Below are 18,938 nucleotides of genomic sequence, written 5' to 3'. Positions count from 1 at the left end.
GGTAGTTTGTTCCAGAGTATGGGAAGTCTCTGGGACAGGAATCTATCCCTCTGGCATGTTCTGTTTATTGTGGTGACAAGGTTTAGGTCCCTAGAGCATGTAGCTCAGAGGGATTGGGATTTCTTTAAGGGGAGCATGTACAACAGCTCTGGGTTTGACATAGCTTTGTATGTTAGGCAGAGATCGCCTCTGAGTAGGCAATATGTGACAGAGCAAAGCTGGAGTTTTTTTGAGACGGTCTACGTAGGGCATCTGTTTGAAGACGGTAATCCTCCTTGTGAGGTATTTCTGCGGCCTTTCCAGTTGTTGTAGATGTCTTGTGAGGTTCATACCAAAAGGGGCGTTGTACTCTATAATGGGTCTAATGAGTGATGAGTAGAGGGGAACAATGACCTCTTTTTTTCTGGATGAGAAACCTTTTGTGATGAGGTGTGCCACATAGAAGGATTTCCTGACTACTGTGGCGATGTGATTATCAAAGGAGAGACTACTGTCCACCTGTGTCCCAAGGTCTCTTATCACACTTTTGGTGTTAAGTATACTACCACCTATGTTGTAGTTCATGGGTACAGAGTTTTTACCAAAGGGGACGACAATGCACTTTTTAGCATTGAGCTTGAGGCCATGGCTTTGACACCAGGCATCAGTCTCAGTGAGGCCCTTTTGTAGGATGTCCACATCATTAGGAGTTTCAATTATGGCTCCTAGCTTGCAGTCATCTTCGAACTCCGTTAGCCAAAGACCTTCTGTGTTAGCCTGTACTTCAGAGAAGTACATACCAAACAGGAGAGGACCCAGGACTGAACCCTGTGGCACTCCACTTGTCACAGGTCTGAAGTCGGATTTGGAGTCTGCTACTTTCAGTGTGTGGGTTCTGTCAGTGAGCCAGTTGGTAACCCATCTAGGAGGTGTGGAAAGCCCTGAACTGTGAGAAATAATATTTTTTGTTTTATCAACAAAGGAAAGGAAAAAAAGCTTTTATTTCAATTCTGCTTAAATGTGTAAGCTGCACCTGTGTGGTGATACTTTTTTTGTACTTTTCTGCTTTTTCCATGTTTTAGCCAAAATGCTATCCGTTTGCATTTTATTTAGTTTGTTCTGGGACTTCAGCCTTTTAGCATCAATTGCAGTTGTGGTAAGAATGCAAATTACTGCAAGATCTTAGTATCATTTATATATTCTGCTGCACTTCTATCTCCATAACTAGAATCATTTGTACATCCTGCCTGGGGCCTTAGTCTTATAGTTTAATTTGCAGCTGTACTGCCAGATTTGAGCCTCATAATGCCTTTTTTTCCATAAACAGCCGGTCCCCTTAGACTAAGACAGAATAACAGTAGTGGAAGTAGTGTGTATTCTGCTCCAGGGCTTGTGATTCAGTGTTTTTACAGCTGCTTATACTCTAGTTTTGCTACTAAAGCCCTTTTGTCTGCTTATCATTCACCTACTTAAAGTTGCATTCCAGTGTCTTTCTGTTCCCCTCTTTGTATTTGTCCAATCCCCACAGAGATTGTCCAGCTCCCACAGAGACATTAAGCTAAAGTTTCTAAAATTCTAACCTATCTGGGGTCATTGATCTGAAACTCAGTCATAGGACTAGACCTCCAATATTGGCTTTATTTGATTAGATCCCTCTCTAGCTAACCTGTTTCGTGCAAGATTTTTCACATTCCCACATTTTTCCTTCCGTGGTTTTAAAAGGCTGCCTTAGGCTTCCACCCCTTATGGCAATCTGAAGTCGCTCCATCCCCTCTTTCATTCTATTGTGTAAACTATTTAAGTACTTTTTCCACCCACTGTTTTCCATAGATCCATAAAAGCGTGCCCATCAAGCAATCCAGTACTGTACTTGAATAAACCTCCTTTACTACAAATTGTCTCCTGCTCATTTTCTTCAAAGCTCCCATCTGCATGAAGCCCTCACCACACTAGAGTCCTGAATTAATCCTGTCCATCCTTGGCAGGTAAGGGATTTATTTTATTCTTCAGTATTTCTGTTAACTGTTCTAGAGTGCTACTACTTTATTTTTACTTTACATGTTGATTTTGCACTTTTTTTAAAAAGTCCACAGTCCATCTAGTGGCAGTAGGTTATGGCCTGGTCTATCCAAGTGAGGAAACAAAAGAAAGCTGTACAGGTATTTTTTTTTTTTGCCAGATGACTTAAAACAGCAACTAACCTCCAAGTGCCTGTATAAATGTGGTGCATTTGCACACAGACACCTTCATCCATTCATCCATAACCCCTTTTTCCTATTTTTGCACATGGAGTCAGGATGTAACTTCAACAGTGACAATCATTTACAGTCAAGGTTTATACCACCGGGTGGCTAGCCCTTCCACAGTAGTTCTTCCACACTATACACTCAGACCTATGGCCAATTTAGAGTGCTCAATTCACCTGCTGAATGTCACTGTAATGTGGGAGGAAACCCATGTGAACATACAGAGGACATGCAGACTCAACACAAAACGCAACCCAGCTGAGAATCAAACTGAGAAACCTCTTTCTGTGAGGCAGCAACACTATCTGTGCCACTGTCTGCCCTCTAGACAGACAGCTAGAAACCAAATTTTCCCTATAAAACCACCTCTGAAAAGTACAGTTGTGTCCACTTACCATAAATGTAGATGTTTGAGTGTATTCACTGTTGCAGTCATTACATTTGGGGTAATCTGCTGGCAGGTTGCCCTCAGTCAGCCTGAATAACAAAGTATTGGGTCCTGCATCGGTTGCCATCCCCTCTTCCATGACGTCAGGGGTATAAAACATGCAGCAGACGCCATTTTAATCAGTTTTTCATACCCCAGATGTCAGGTGCCCCCCAAATGGGGAGCAACATTATATGTATAAACTGTAAATATATAAATGCACCTTAGAAACAAAAAAAATACCTTCAACTAAAAACAAATACACCACAAAGGCTTTTGGGTATAGTGAAGGGGGCTGGCGGGTGGGTAACCCGGACTCAACCGTGAATACACTAACATCTACATTTACGGTAAGTGTACACAACTGTACTATGTTCTTCGTGTTTCACTGCTGCAGTCATTACATTTGGGTAGAATCCCAAAGCTATGGATGGGATGATGGAATTAAACAGCATTAGGAGCAGCTATAAGGCCCTGCAGGACTGCAGTGGAAAAGTCTGCCCTGGATTTAAAGAGAGGTAAATGATAATGCTTTGCAAACGTATGAACTGAGCTCCAAGTAGCACCTTCTAGAATGTCTCTGGTAGGGACCCCTCTGAGAAAAGCTGCTGAAGTAGAGGCAGCCCTGGTGGAATGGGATCTGATCCCCTTGGGCACAAGTTTACCATGGTGCAAGTAGCAGAAACAAATGCAATGGCTTATCCATTTAGAAATAGTCTGCTTTGATATAGCCTTCCCCTCTGATCCTGCAGAAAATGCTACCAGTAGTCGCTCAGACCTTCTTAGAGATTTTGTCCTGTTTAAGTAGAATCTTAGTTGTCTGTGTACATCCAATGAATGCAGAATCCACTCCCCCTTGGTCTGCAGATTTGGGAAAAAAGTTGGCAGGTGAATGGTCTGGTTAAGAGCCACACTGGATACCACCTTAGGCATAAAAGAAGGATTGGTCCCGAGGGCCACCCTGTCCGGGTAAAAAATAACGAAAGGCTCCACTGCCATGAGAACCTGTAGTTCTGAAACCCTTCTAGCTGAAGTGATTGCCAACAGAAAAGCTGTCTTCCAAGAAAGAAATTTTATATCCGCAGTAGCTGCTGGTTCAAAAGGAAGCAGGGTGAGTTTTTCCAGCACAAAACTGAGGTCCCATGCAGGAGTTGGTGTTCTACTGGGAGGCCTTAAATTTTTAGCCCCTCTGAGATACTGTTTTAGCAGTGGATGAGAAAAGAGGGGAGGCTCTGTGTTGTAATGAGCAGAGATGGCAGAGGCATGGATTTTTATTGAAGAAAAAGATAGGCCCTTGTCAAACATCTCAGTTAAGTATTGTAAAATCTGAGGAATATTGGGTTTTGCTGTGTCTATTCCATCTATTCCTTGTGCTTGGTTCCAAGCACAGAATTCTCTTCCATTTATCAGCATAAGATTTTCTAGTACTAAGCCTTCTGGCTTCCAAAATGACATCCATCACAGGTTTACTGAGAGATGTGGTTTGAATAATTAGTTGATAAGCCATGCTGCAAGATTCAGAGTTTGGAGCTGAGTGTGCAGAATTTGATAGTTCTGCTGAGACAATAGATGAGGTGTTTGAGGCAAGTACCATGTTGAAAGGTGTGATATTCCTTAGAAGAGGGTACCAGTGTTGGCGAGGCCAGTCCGGAGCAATTAGAATCACTTTTGGTTTTTCCTGCCTGACTTTTAGTAAGACCTTGGAGAGTAGAGGCAAAGGGGGAGAGGCATAGACTGATAGGTTTTTCCAGCTGAAGGATACAGCATGGATAGAGCATCCACTTTCCATGCTTTATTGCAATGTGTTCTTGTGCAAAATTTGTCCAACTGAAAGATCTATTTGCCTCTCCCCAAAACTATGTCTGGGCTTCCCCATTTCTGTGTTAACATGCTGAAGGTTTGTGGATCCAGTTTCCATTTGTGTGGGTCCATAAGATTTCTGCTTAGGTCGTCTGCCAGAGTATTTTGTTTTCCTGGCAGGAATTGAGCTTGAAGATGTATTTGGTAAGTCAAGGCTGTGTTCCATGAGGCCGTGGCTAGTCTGCAAAGGGGGTAGGAATGGGTACCCCCCCTGCTCGTTTATGTACCACATAACTGTGGTGTTGTCTGTCTTTATCAGTAGTTGTCCTGGATGAAGTAAGTCCTTGAAGGCTGTCAGAGCATTCTGAACAGCTAGCATTTCTTTCTGGTTGATATGTATATGCATTTGGTTTGGGCTCCATTTGCCCTGAATGCATCTCCCTGCCAGGTGGGCCCCCCAAGCATAGTCTGATGCGTCTGTAGTTAGGGTTTGGGTGGCAGGGGCTAGAGTGAATGACAGTCCCTTATTTTGGTGACAGGTCTCTGCCCACCAAAGAAACTCCTGTTATTGGCAGGGAATGAGAGGAATCATTGTTTGCAGGCTGTGACAATGTTGACTCTATAAGCTTTTTAGGCACCACTGAAGTTTCCTCATATGCAGTCTCGCATATGGAATTAGTAGAATGCAGGATGCCATGAACCCCAAAGCCTGCAGAATTTGTCTTGTAGATAACTGTTTTTTTGCCATTTGTTTGAAGTATATTGTCAATTGCATTTGTTTGTCTGGCGTGGGGTAAGCCATCTAGGCAGTTGTATTCAAGCTTGCACCCAGGAATGTAATTATTTGAGAGGGTACCAGTTGTGATTTCTTTTCGTTTATGGTGTACCCTAGGCATGCTAGAAGCCTTTTTATAAATGCCAGATGCTGAAGAAGAGTGTCCTTGTCCTCTGCCTGAATGAGACAATCGTCCAGATAAGGATAAATTTGAATGTTTCTTTGTCTGCAGAATGCAATTACTGGTGTAAGGCACTCTGTAAAGACCCTGGGCGCAGTAGATAAGCCAAAGGGCAGTGCAGAAAATTGGTAAGGCAAAAAAACCTGCTTTGAAGCAGAGGTATCTTCTGCAAGATTCCCTTATTTAGCTATGCAGGTATGCCTCAAGTCTAGGAGTTACCAACCAGGCATTATTGCCTAGCATAGGCAGTAGCTGTTGTAAAGTCAGCATTTTGAATTTTGGAATGCCAAAGAACGTGTTCAGAATCGATAAGTCCAGTATTGGACGCCAGAGTACCAGGAAAAGTCTTGAATAAAATCCTTGTCCTTTTTCCTTTTCTGGTACCGGTTGAATAGCCCCCATTATCCATGAGGGACATGACTTGTTTCTGGGCCTCTGTCCACTGGTTTTGTGGCAGATCTGGCCATCCATTTAGAATTGGAAAAGTATGGAAATGAAATCTGTATCCCTGGGATACTATGTTTAATACCCACTTGTCCTGGGTAATTAACCGCCAATTTTGAGCATGAAGTGCTAGTTTTCCCCCCAAGGAGGCTGCCAAAAGATAAGTGCTTGGAGATGGCAGAGGAAAGTCATTAAGACTGCTTATCGTAGGGTTGTGCTTTGTTACCTCCAGATTTGGAGGTGGAGGCACCCCATTGCTTTGACCTGCAAGATCCCTGTGATTGACATCTGGAGCCTTTTGAGCACCTGGGTTTGCGCTGAGTGGCTCTGTTGGACACAGGAAAGGACCAATTCTTAGTAGGCCAGTGCCTACTGAACCTGGGTGGCTGCACTTGCAAGAAATCTTTTACAGTTTGCATAGATTTAGCTTTGTCTTCCATTTTCTTTAAAACCTCTTCTGCCTTATTACCAAACAGACTATCATGCTGTAGAGGGGCATCCAACAGTTTAGCTTTAACATGATCAGGCAGATTTTGCTCCTTGAGCCAAGCATGCCTTCTTATCACAGATCCAGTTACGGCAGCCCTGCAAGAGGCCTCCAAGGAATCAAAACCACATTGCAAAGTATGCTTTCCAACCTGTTCTGCTGAATGCAATAAATCCTGTAACTCTAATTTTCCACACAATCAAAAATGAACATCATTTTCTGTTTCAGTAAGCCCATAACATGCTGTTGATATTTAAGCATATGAAACTGGCAGTTTAAAGCCCTGATTGCCAAGGTTGCAGACATATAAACCTTCTTACCCCATCTATCCAGCGCCCTGGAATCTCTATCAGAAGGGGTATGATGTTTGGCTGTAGAAGCCTTAAACACCCTTGGGACCCTGAAAAGTAGTCTCAGGATCAGCAGCAGGAGTTTTGAAAAGAAATTTGTGGGAGTCAGGAACCCTGTAATATCTGTCTGGCTTACTAGGAGCCGGAGGCAGGGAATCAGGAGCCATGCTTGATTCCAAGAACACATCAACAATGTCTAATACAGGAGGTATTACCAAAGGCCTATGTTGAGGAAGAAGAGGGAAATCCCTAAGCCTCTTTTTTGATTCAGGGAAGTCCCGACTCTCCCAGTGAAAATGTTCCCTTAAAGTATGCAAAGTCTCTCCAAAAGAGTAATCCTCAGCAGGAGATGCAGATGGGATGGATTCCTCTGCATCAGAATCCTCAAAGTGGAATAGAAAATTCCTGATCAGAAGAGGAATCAAGAAATGGAAACCTGATCTGAAGATTCATAATCAGTGCCTTGCCTAGGCCTCTTAGCAGGGGGGGTGGGAACCCCTGATCAAGGTAATTAAATCCTCAGCCATTTTGATCATTTGTTTTTCAGGCATAGGGGCCTGAGCACGTGGCTCATGCGTCGTTTTTTTAGACACAGATGTCGTTTTTGACCTTGTTTTTGTTGATGGCGTCGGTTTAATATAAAAATGTTGAGGCCTGAAAATACCCTCAGAAGCCGGTGCCTGCTCAGCGGCTCCCGACCCATCCAAGGGAGAGACATCCGCTGGTTCAATACTTTGCGAATCTCGCGGCATACCGGACTCTGAATGGGTCTCGGTAGAGGCCTGCGACTCAAATGTAGCGGGCATCAGGGGCTGCGAAAGCACCTCACTGAGTACCAGCAACTGGCTTAGGAGAAGCTTCGTCGGTTTTGGACCTAGACGGTCTCTCTCTTTTTCCTTGCGTTTTTTGTGAACTCCGGTAGTCGAATTGCTAACTGACAACATTTCAGGGTAGTTAAATCTTGAACCAAAATATTTAGAAGCAAAATTATACAGATGCTTAATAGTACGTTGGTTAAATTTAGCACAAAACCGACAGCAAGCCACGTTGTGATCAGGGCCTAGGCAAGGAATACAGTACAAATGAAAATCCTTATGAGGTATTTGCTTCCCACAAGTAATGCAATTATTAACTTTTACTGACATCGGTAAGGAGCAAGAAAAAGTTTCCCCAACGGGGTACTGAGCTTTAGTTTGAAGACTTCGGTTCTAAAACTCAAACGAAAATTTCAGTTGTCGGCCGACTGGCACTTTCGGCTTCGGGCACCGCACGGCAAGAAAGACCGATTAAAATGGTGTCGGCTTCATGTTTTATACCCCTGACGACCTGACATCATGGAAGAGGAGACAGCAACCGATGCAGGACCCAAGACTTTGTTATTCAGGCCCCAAATGTAATAACTGCAACAGTGAAACACGAAGAACATCTGTACCAGTAACTTAGTGAGTGTAGAGCAACTACTTTGTGCAGTGAGTAGCATAGAGTAGCCAGTCTGTGTGCTGAGGAGTAATGCCCTTTTGAATTTAATATTTTATAGCCTAGTCTAGTCTCTATCCTGAAAAACATCCTTAGTCAGCCCATTAACAACCCCCTCACCAATGTAGCTCACGCAATAAAGGAAATGACTTCATGACTTCATGGATATGCACTTTCTCAATTTCTCTGCAGCCAGTCTAGCAGATACAAGTATACTGGGACTATGTAATAATTGTCTAATGTTCACTGACAACCATTTAATCCTCAAAGAAACAAATACAGTATGTGAGAGATGTACATAAACAAGGTCTCTGGAGCCAAAACTCTCCCACATAAACAGGCATAGCAACAATCTGGTTGTCAGAAACATACACACTACACCCACCACACATCATATAGAACCCACAAACATACATAGTTATGCTGAGGCACTTAAATGCAAATCTTGCCAAACCCCAAAGACCTTCCAGACATTCCACTTGCAAAAATTATCCCCAGCAAACTCAAACACACTCGGACACACCACCTAACACACTGCACATACAGCCAGACCTAATAAAGCCTCAACTACCAAGTCAAAAGGCAAGCCAATGCACTACCCAGGAGTCTAGTCACAGATGACTCTTTTATATGACTTACCGATGCCCCACTCACCAGGCTGAACAAAGAGAAAATAATGGTCAGTTGCTTATCACAGGCCAGGATCTGCCATGTTACACATGCATTCAAGCCAATGCACCACAGTTACCAGTACAATTGCATCATAGTCCATGTGGATGTAAATGAACCGAGATGTACCTCCTTGTACGTTATAAAGAGAAACACTTTGGTGATCTCCGACTGTGTGTCTCAGCCTGGTATGTGCCTATCACCAAGCCTTTTTTTAGGGAAAGCCAAACTGACAAACCTTCCAACATAGCAAAATCTACACATGGAAATCTAAAGGTGTTACTGCTCAATGCCAAGAGTCAAACAAGAAACTCCATTCCCTCTAAACTCTTCTTACCTTGGAGAATGGGGCATCTGTGCAGTTACACAGACATGGTTTAAAGCCACAGAGAGGACCCTGCTAATGCAAGACTTCAGTGCCTTCAGTACATTTAGACCAGCAACTGCACAGACGGGGACTAAAGGTGGCAGTGTCTTGGTCTACACCAATAACAAGCATACCTCTCATTTAGTTAAACAGGATGAATCAATGGAGTTCCTCCATGTCCAGATTAGCAGAAAGTCCCATACCATAGCCTAGCAAGCTACAGGTCACTCTCCACATCTCATGAAACCCATAGCTCATACTTGGACCTACTGGACAGTCACCATTTGACTAAATACTATACTCATGGGGGACTCAGCTACAGGAAAACCTAGAGCAAAACATAAGCTTGGCACTGATGTAAGGTACAATGTGGGGAGATACCACAGCAGAGATGTGTGCTGACTTGAAATCAAGACAGAAGCTGACAATTACAATGGTCAAAGGCTCCACAACTAGCACAGAACACAAAGTCAGATGTAGGCAATGAAGTCTAAAGACCAAGAATGAAAACAGGAGCCAACATCAGGTTCAAGAATATCAACATCAGTAGCTTAGAGACAGAAAGAGACAGCAATGACAGGGAGCTTGAAATAGCACCACAGCAGTCAAAAAAGGTTCTGCCAATGCAGGCCTTCAAGACCAGTGCCAGAAATGTGTGGACCATTAAGGAAACTTTTTGGGCCTAGCCTGCTCATCTACTTAAAGCATTCAAGGGAAAGAGATGTCAGAAAAGTTCAGTTGAGCTCAATAAAAAATCTCTGCAAATTTATCAAAAACAAAACTAATGTGTGGACCCTCATCAGGGATTCTAGTATCATGGCAATCTCCTTATCAGGCAGCGAGCCAATGGAAGTAGCCTGCAAAATATCTGGGGAGGCAGACTTCTCCATAACATCTATAGTAACACAGTAAGAGGAGACAAATTTTGCAATTACTTTTGATAGGAACCTTTTTAACAGCAGGTTCCATACTCTTTAAAACCACCTCACACAGACACACACAAGAAAGGAGATGTGCCTTTACTTAGTATTTTATTCTTCTTTTGAACAGATTCAACACTAGACCTCAGCCTGCCATGAGACACTGGATATGCTTAGCTCAACAGAACCTTTTAGATCAGAGCTTTAAACTGAAACGGATTTTTTTTAAAACAGTTGCAATCTACCATTAAAAATAAAATGCAATATTTACAAAAATATGAACAAAATAATATGACACCACAAATGTTTAATCATGGATCACAAATCTCACAGAGAAGGACAGTAAAGAACAGGAAAGCAATTGAGGCTATACATACATAAATAATTAAGGGACATTGGTAGAAATCTGGAAAAGAACCACCAGTGTGGGAAACCTAAAAATAGCTGCTGAGGGGAAGCTTATCAGCTGCAAGAAAGCCAAGTGCCTGTCTAAGTGCAGATGGCCAAAATGTATATTCATTTAATTGGGATTGCCATGTCTAGGCTTTATCCCTTTCACTAATGTGATCTCAGAGACTATTAACCTTTTTATACTCGGGCAGCTATGGGAATACATCCTCACATTTCTAATTTTCTTTTTAATCCGGTAAAAAAAAAAAAAAAAAAAGTACAATACAATCATAAATATCCTGTAACAGCACAAGTTATTAAAGCAGAAACAGCAATGTTGTTGGGCAAAAGCTTGTTACAATGGTCATAGCTAGTCTTTCCATTGCTGATAGAATTTAAAAAAAAATCCCGGCTTTTGTTCCTCTATAGTTCTGTTTTTAGATTGTTTCAGCAGCACTTCTGTTCAACCAAGCATGATTTCAGAAAGCAATACTTTCTGGATGTGCCTTTTTATCTTTTTTACAGTATGTAATATGAAATGATACAAAGCAATACTTCTGAAACTGTACGATTTACTGTATAAATAGAGTTTTCTCCATTATCAGCTAATGCTTTGGCTGATACCATGCCAGTTTGCAAGTGACTGGCAATAATACACACATACTGAAGTAACATCATAATATCCAGTAACTAGCTAGATCTCATGTACAGTGCATTCCACATGGACACCTCCACTGAAATACCCTCTAAAAAAGAAATCTTGTTTGCCACATACTGTTTTTATATGTTACCTTTCACTAATTGTCACTCCACTGAGGAATCAAGTTCCAAATAAGTCAAGGTGCCATGAACAAATATAACCAGGGGCAGATGAGAGGGAAGCCCCCTGGCACAGAGGCTTCAATGAGGTCGATTACCAAACAAAAGCTTCCAATCTTGAAAAGCAAACTGACCTCTTTGCCTTCAACTGATTCACCTTTAACGAACAAGGGGTAGATAGAATAACATAAAAACCCTGATGAAGAATCTGACACCTGACTTTATATGTCAGGCATACTAAAATGTCCCCCACCCCCCCATTACCACAACTGCTTTGAAGGATTTATTTTTGTGAAAAGTGAACAATTTCATGAAAAAATTCTGAACAGTCAATGAATGACATCATAAAGACCTGTACTTCCAATAAGGACTATGGCAGTTATCAGCTCTATAAAGGATATGCTGCATCTGCAAAAAGTTACAACAAGGAAGCAAGCTTATCAATATAACAGTGACGCTCTTATCTGGTAGTTCCACAGTTCATCTCTCTCTCTCTTTTTTTTTAATACATCTAAAATAAATGTGAATGCTGAAAAAAAAAATATTCAATGGGATGAAAATTATAATGTACATTTTCTGTATTTTTGCTACAATCTAAAAGAAATGTAACATGGTTACTCAAATTCCTCAGCTTTATTACTACTAAAAAATGATACTTTAGTACCCTACTGTAAACACAGTAAGCAATACTTTAGAAAGTACTGTTGTTACAAATGGGCAAATGTAATTATATTAAAAGCATACCGCTGGTCATTGAGAACAATGTCAGCATCTTGCTCACGAAGAACTCTTGTACTTGTCAGAAATTCTGCTCCAAAGGCACGCTCGACCTCATGTAGTTGATCTTCCACAATGTATAACAAGAAACAGCCAGTTTCATCTCTAAGGCTTTGAAACAAAGCTTTGCTGCCATTTCCCACTCCAAAAAGAGCTAGACCAATACTGCCACTTACTTGGCCACTATTGCTAAATCGTCCTACTGTTCCTGCAGAGGCTATACTGTTAGATGCTTCAGAAACCACAAGTTTTTGGCTGCTAGGTCGTGACGGCAAAGGTGAACTTTTGACATGCATACTTGTGATCATCTGGGAATGACTGGAGATGGAAGAGGAGGAAGATGCAGAAGTACTGGGATCTTCACGAATCGGAACAACATTTGTAGTTGAACTGATACTGCTAGGCCGAACACTTCCAAAAGGCTGATGATAGGAGGAGGATGGAGACTGCAAGCTGCAACTAGTATTACTGCTGCTTGAAATAGAGGCAGAAGCTGGTAAGACAAACTGGGAAGGCTGGGAGACAAAAGGTGAGGCATCCAATCTGCTGCTAGGCAGACCAACACCAAGCTCTGAGGCAGAAGATCTAATAGGGAGCAAAGCAAATATATAGTGAATCCTTCACCTTCCTCACCACAGTGAACTGTTTCACAACACAAAGTTTAGACCATATTAACCATTTTGCTATTCCCTAAGGCACACAGCTAAAAAAATGTAATATTGTCAAGGAAAACAAATGAGCATATTTTCCATTAGCTCCTATCATGAGTTAAGTATCTTTCCGGCCAGAAAAAAAGACAAACTTGGTCTGCCACAAAAGTACATTCACTGGATCTTAAGCCTAAGAAATGAAGAGCAAAAATGCCTTAATCATCAAAAATAGTCTGCATGTGAATTCATGTGCATTTTATTAAACATTTAGAACAGAATTTTAATATACCTCTGCAAGCTCAATAAAAACATATCCACTAAATAAAATGGTCACTCAGTTGTTTGGTTAAACATAGCTTATTTCCAAGCTGGACTGCAGAATTTTTGTTTCTACACACACCTTTTTTGAAAACACACACTAATTCTGGCTAATGGGAGGGTTACAAATGTGGTCACTGGAAAACATCAATAACAAAAGGTTTCAAGTCTATTAAACTTTTGTTCACAATTAGCAGCTTCATTGAGCTCAGTTCATGTTATGATCAACTACCACTTCTCTTCAGTGCACAAGATGTTTACGCAATGTTGATCGGTACTTTGGATAAACTCTTCTGTTCAGCAAGAGCAGCCTGCTACCTGGTAAACTCAGTAAGCATGCTTGCTCTACATTGCACAGGTTTTGGCTCTGACATTGCCCCATATGACCCAGATGTCCACTTTTATTAAGCATCTGTTGGGTTGTTTGTTTCTGATAACTTGTTGCAGTTAAACTCTTTTTTCTAGAGGCTCCTTTAGCTGTTTAAAACTTTCATTTAAAGCTCACTGCTGCTTTTCAGCTGTGAGAAACATTCCTGCAGTTTGTTTCCCAACCTCCCTCCCTGTTGGTATTTATAGTTGGTGGCTTTGCAGTTGCCTGCCCCTAGTGTAAATTTGATCTGGGACCCTCCTCCCAGTCTAGTGTCATTACCTCATTCTACCCAGTACAGGGAGAACATCTGAGAAGGCCAATCAGCTTAGTTTCTGCTACTCCTCTCTCTTTCCACTTTAAAAGCAGGTACATTTTTTTTCTGTATTTGTGTTTCTTCCTACTTTATTTTGCTTTTGCGTCATCTTTAAAATACTCAATTGTATTTATTACTGCTTGGTGTAACTCATTCTAAGCATTTTAGTTTAAGCACTTGGGCTTCAGACTAGTTGTTTTACATTAAGAAGGTTTGTGGTCTGCACTGTAGTGGCAGAACAGGTAGCTTACATCCTTCTAAGTTGGGAACTGCTAATTGAGGGCTCAGTGTCTGTTATTCTAAAAAAGTGTATTAATTCTGGTTTAAGCACTTGGGCTTCAAGCCATTAAGAGGGTTCGTGGTCTGCACTCTTGTGGGAGGAGAGGCTGGACTCTGCCCTTCTGAGCTGGGAATTTCTGGTTAAAGGCTTACAGTGCCTGCATATTTGAACTGCTTCTTACTGAAATTGGTACACCTTGTTTGCTGTAGCATAGACTAGATCCAGGCCTGCTGAATCTAGCTTTGTTTGCATAACTTGAGCACTAATCCAGGCATTCTTTAAAGTATTCAATTGTATTTATTACTGCTTGGTAGTAACTTAAAGTGTAGCTATCATTCTAAGTCTTTTGGATTAAGCACTTGGGCTTCAGACCAGTTGTTTTACATTAGGAAGGTTTGTGGCCTGCACTGTGGTGGCAGGACAGGTAGATTACATCCTTCTAAGTTGGGAACTGCTGATTGAGGGCTCAGTGTCTGTTATTCTAAAAGTGTATTAGTTCTGGTTTAAGCACTTGGGCTTCAGGCCAGTTATTTTACATTAAAAAGGTTCGTGGTCTGCACTCTTGTGGGAGGAGAGGTTGGACTCTGCCCTTCTGAGCTGGGAATTTCTGGTTAAAGGCTTATAGTGCCTGCATATTTGAACTGTTTCTTACTGAAATTGGTACACCTTGTTTGGTGTAGCATACACTAGATCCAGGCCTGCTGAATCTAGCTTTGTTTGTATGCTTGTTGTTTGTTTGCTTGTTATTTCCCTAAAACGCTAATTTCACCTAAAACGCGGCTTTTCAGCACTTCTGTAGATCCCTAGTGATATCTGCATTGTTTACTGTACTTATTTCCGTGTTTCACATGAAAGAATGTTACTGTTTGTCATTTTTGCATTTAAGTTACCTGTAACACATTGCATTTAAGTTACCTGGCACTTGCTCACTAAGTCAGCACTAAAAAATTAAAAGCACAACACCCTCACAAACTCCCCTTGAGTACCTTGTTCCCCATTGGCCCTTTTTTTCAATTATAAAGGCATTCCCAATACTATTCTAGCATGTCCAAAGGTCAGTTGTCAATCTCCTCTCCGGTCCAGCTGGTGAATCTGGGAATCTTGAGGCAATGTTACAACTGCTTTATGTACAGAGACAACCCTCTCCTCCTCCCAACAAATTCCAACACATGTGAGAGATGCAACCATATAGCCAAACTGGAGGCTAAGCTCTCTCAACTCAGTACTGGCGTAACCAGTCAGGAGAAGGAAACCACTCTCACTACAATTCCAGTCTCACATAGACCTACCACGACAGCAAACCAAACACAAACACACAAAAACATACTCGGAGGCTCTAAATAAAAGTCTGCCTAAGCAGCAGAGACTTCCAAAGCAGACACCCAAGCAACCGCTACCCCAAAACAAAACATGTGCAACACACAGCTCACAAAGCCAGTGTGCCAAACAGTCACAGCCCTTAAGGCTAAACAACACACCTGATGCACTTGTAATAGGTGACTATCGTCAGACACACTGACGTCCTGCTCACCAGGTTGAACAAGGAGAAGGTCACGGTGAGCTGCCTGTCGGGCGCTAGGATCTGCCACATAACACAGGCACTCAGGTCACTCCAAGGCAAGTACAAATATGACTCAGTCATTGTCCATGCTGGTGTGAATGACCTGAGACGTACCTCCCTGGACTACATGAAGAGAGACAGAGGAGCTCTCTGAGCATGTAGCCCAGGCCGGTATGACCCTGACCTTGAGTAGCATCTTACCCTCACCAAGAATGATGCCACAATATGAAGACAAGATGATCAATTTCAACAATTGGCTTAAGTATTGGTGTCATTCAAAGGGGATCCAATGCCTGTCAGCCTGGGATGACATGCTCGACAAGCCACGATGCTTTGCTAGGGACGGCTTGCACCTGTCACCCCTGGGCTTTCGGATATTGGCAAAGGCTCTTGCTACCCCCACCTTGCCTTTTTTAGCCACCCTCCCAAACCCAGGAACCCCACTCGGCCTTCCTGAGAACACTGGAAAATATGAAGGTCTCTCCAAACACCATTATATTAGGTGACTTCAACTACCCAAACAGACTGGGAGCATTACGCTAGCACCAACACCCTAACCCAAAGGTACCTAGAATTTATAAACTCAAATGCTATGGAACACCTTGTTACCACTCCCACAAGAGGGGAAAACATACTGGACCTGATCATCACCAACATGGGGACTCTATGCTCCAGACCAGAAGTGTATCCCTCACTGGTAAGATCAGACCATAAACTAATCTCACTGGATATTCACATCCCAGCCCCACCGCCTCCCAAGAAAACCACAGTGAAAAACTTCTCTAAAGTAAATTTCACACTCCTCAAAATCGAGGTGGAATCCTTCAAAGCCCCCGGGCCTGTGGAAAATACGGCCCAGACCTCATAATCCTTTATAAACACATTCTATGAACAACTTCAGGAATGCATGGATCATGCAAACCCAAATAAAACCAAGACCCAATCCTCCAAAGGCAGACGTCCTGTCTGGTGGACCCCAGCTATAAATAAACTATACAACAGAAGGAGGAAGCTACTACATGATGGAGCAAAATCCCAAAAAGGGAAGGCATCTCTGAACAGTATTAGCAAAAAACTATGGGGACTCATAAAATCGTCTAAGGCCAGCTTCGAGAGAAATATTGCACAGGACACTAAGGACAATCACAAGGCTTTCTTTAGTTATGTTAGGAACCTGGGTAGGAATTCCCAGATATGCTCAGAATTAGTCCAAAATGACAAAAAATACACCAAACTCACAGACATTGCCAACATCCTAGCTGACAGGTTCAGCGCAAACTCCCCCCCCACCACCACCAAAAGGGCAAATATCTATCCCAGCAGAGAGATACCCCCCTGACATCTCAGATGCTCAGGTAAGAGCCGCCCTCTCCAAAGCAAAAAACAAATCATCAATGGGACCAGACGGTGTCCCGGGCTACGTCCTACATGAACTCCAAGAGCTAAACCCAAACATAAAACTACTGTTCAATCTCAGCCTTACTACAGGATATGTACCCAAAGAGTGGCGTACAGCAACAGTGGTCCCTCTCCACAAAGGTGGTGCCTTAACGGATCCTGGAACCTATCGCCCCACAAGCCTGACTAGCTTGGTCTGCAAAGCTATGGAAAGGATCATCATGGACCTCATAAATAAAGATATTGGGGACCTACAGACATGGGATCCTATCCAGTTCGGCTTTGTTAACGGCAGATCCTGCCTCTTAAACCTGGTCGATTTCTTTGAAACAGTCACCAAGGCCATTGACGAGGGGAAGGTGGTCCACACACCCTACCTGGACCTCGCAAAAGCCTTCGATAATATACCCCATTCGGGCATTATAGATAAGCTCACCAGCTTAAATATAAACCCCTATGTCACTAGATGGGTTGCAAACTGGCTCAAAGACAGAACCCACATGGTTAGAATTGCTAGAGCCATGTCAGACTCCAAATCAGTTACAAGTGGCATCCCACAAGGCTCAGTCCTGGGACCTCTCTTGTTTGGTATATATTTCTCGGAGGTACAGGCCAACACGTAAGGACTGTGGCTGACCAAGTTCGCAGATGACTGCAAACTGGGCGCCATAATCGACTCTCCAGCCGTCACAAGCATCCTCCAAAAGGGTCTCATAGAAACAGACAACTGGTGCCAGAGCCATGGCCTCAAGCTAAACACCAAAAAGTGTATAGTCGTGCCCTTTGACAAAAACAAAGTGCCCACAAATTACCACATAGGTGGTAATCCATTAAGTACAGAAGAAGTAATTAGGGACCTGGGGACCCAAGTTGATAGCAATCTCTCATTTGACAACCACGTGGCCAAAGTGGTTAGAAGAACATTTTATATAGCCCACCTAATCATGAAGGGATTCAAATCTCGATCAGGGGAGGTCATCGTGCTCCTTTACTCATCCCTCATCAGGCCCATAATTGAGTATAATGCCCCTTTTGGGATGTACCTTACCAGACACGTGCAGCAACTGGAAAGACCCCAAAAGTACCTCACCAAGAGGATCAAAGGGCTCAAACAGATGCCATATGCTGCCCGGTTAAAGAAACTCCAGCTCTACTCAGTGGCATACCGCCTGCTCAGAGGCGATCTGTGCCTGACGTATAAAGCCATGGCCAACCCGGAATTAATGGACATGCTGTACCTCAGAAAATCCAAATCCCATCCAGCTACGCGCTCGAGAGACTTAAATCTCAGCGCTGAAATAAATACGACATACTTTAGGCATAGATATATATATATATATATATATATATATATATAGTGTGTGTATGTGTATATACACACATATATATATTTCAAGAGGAATCTTGATGAGTGGATGGGGGATCGTAGGTTTACCCCGGGTATCACTTCTGTGTCACTGTTAGACAGAGGCACAGTATACTAACCTCGAAAAAGGGCATAGCAAAATTAATTTAAAATGGGTGGCGAAAGCCGAACACACTCTGGCTAGGCTTATAAATGACCTAGGGCAGATAGCCTGGTATGAACCTATGAACAGTTCAAATTAAGGGAACCTTGAGTTAACAACACACAAGCAATAGAAACCAAAATGAGGGGGGTGGGGTGGGGAAGACAGTTTCAACAGAGATGTGAGGAATCAGAGTGCAAATTATAAAACCAAAAAAAGATATACTGATCTCGTATATTTGCAGAACAGTAAGACAACAGATATCTAAGCAACAATTTAGGTCTATAATACAGAATAATACAGAAAAATATACTCAGCTCTATATATTTGCAGATAGTCTTGCAAGGCTGTCTCTCAACACACAGGTTCCACTTTCTCTCTCTCTGTATGGCTGGTTGCAGTGGGGGAAAAAAAAAAAAAAAATTTTAAATTT

The 18,938-nt window shown here is 42.4% G+C and overlaps 1 protein-coding gene across 2 annotated transcripts in view; it reads right to left on the bottom strand.

Moving 5' to 3' along the window:
- Positions 1 to 18,938, bottom strand: part of LOC122794507 (myo-inositol 2-dehydrogenase-like) — a 624,687-nt gene that overhangs the window by 595,015 nt on the left and 10,734 nt on the right. Inside the window, exon 2 of one of the 2 annotated variants that reach the window (XM_044062955.1) lies at positions 12,075 to 12,692. The exons of the other annotated variant lie outside the window; for it this stretch is intronic. Coding sequence (XP_043918890.1) covers positions 12,075 to 12,692 — 618 coding nt within the window. The remainder of the gene's footprint in view (positions 1 to 12,074; positions 12,693 to 18,938) is intronic. 2 annotated transcript variants of the gene reach the window in all.

This window comes from Protopterus annectens, chromosome 2.part1 (genome assembly GCF_019279795.1).
Source record: "Protopterus annectens isolate FY-2018-M chromosome 2.part1, PAN1.0, whole genome shotgun sequence".
Lineage (NCBI taxonomy): Eukaryota > Metazoa > Chordata > Ceratodontiformes > Protopteridae > Protopterus > Protopterus annectens.
Note: the sequence above shows the minus strand (reverse complement) of the source record. Positions and strands in the feature narration are given on the sequence as shown.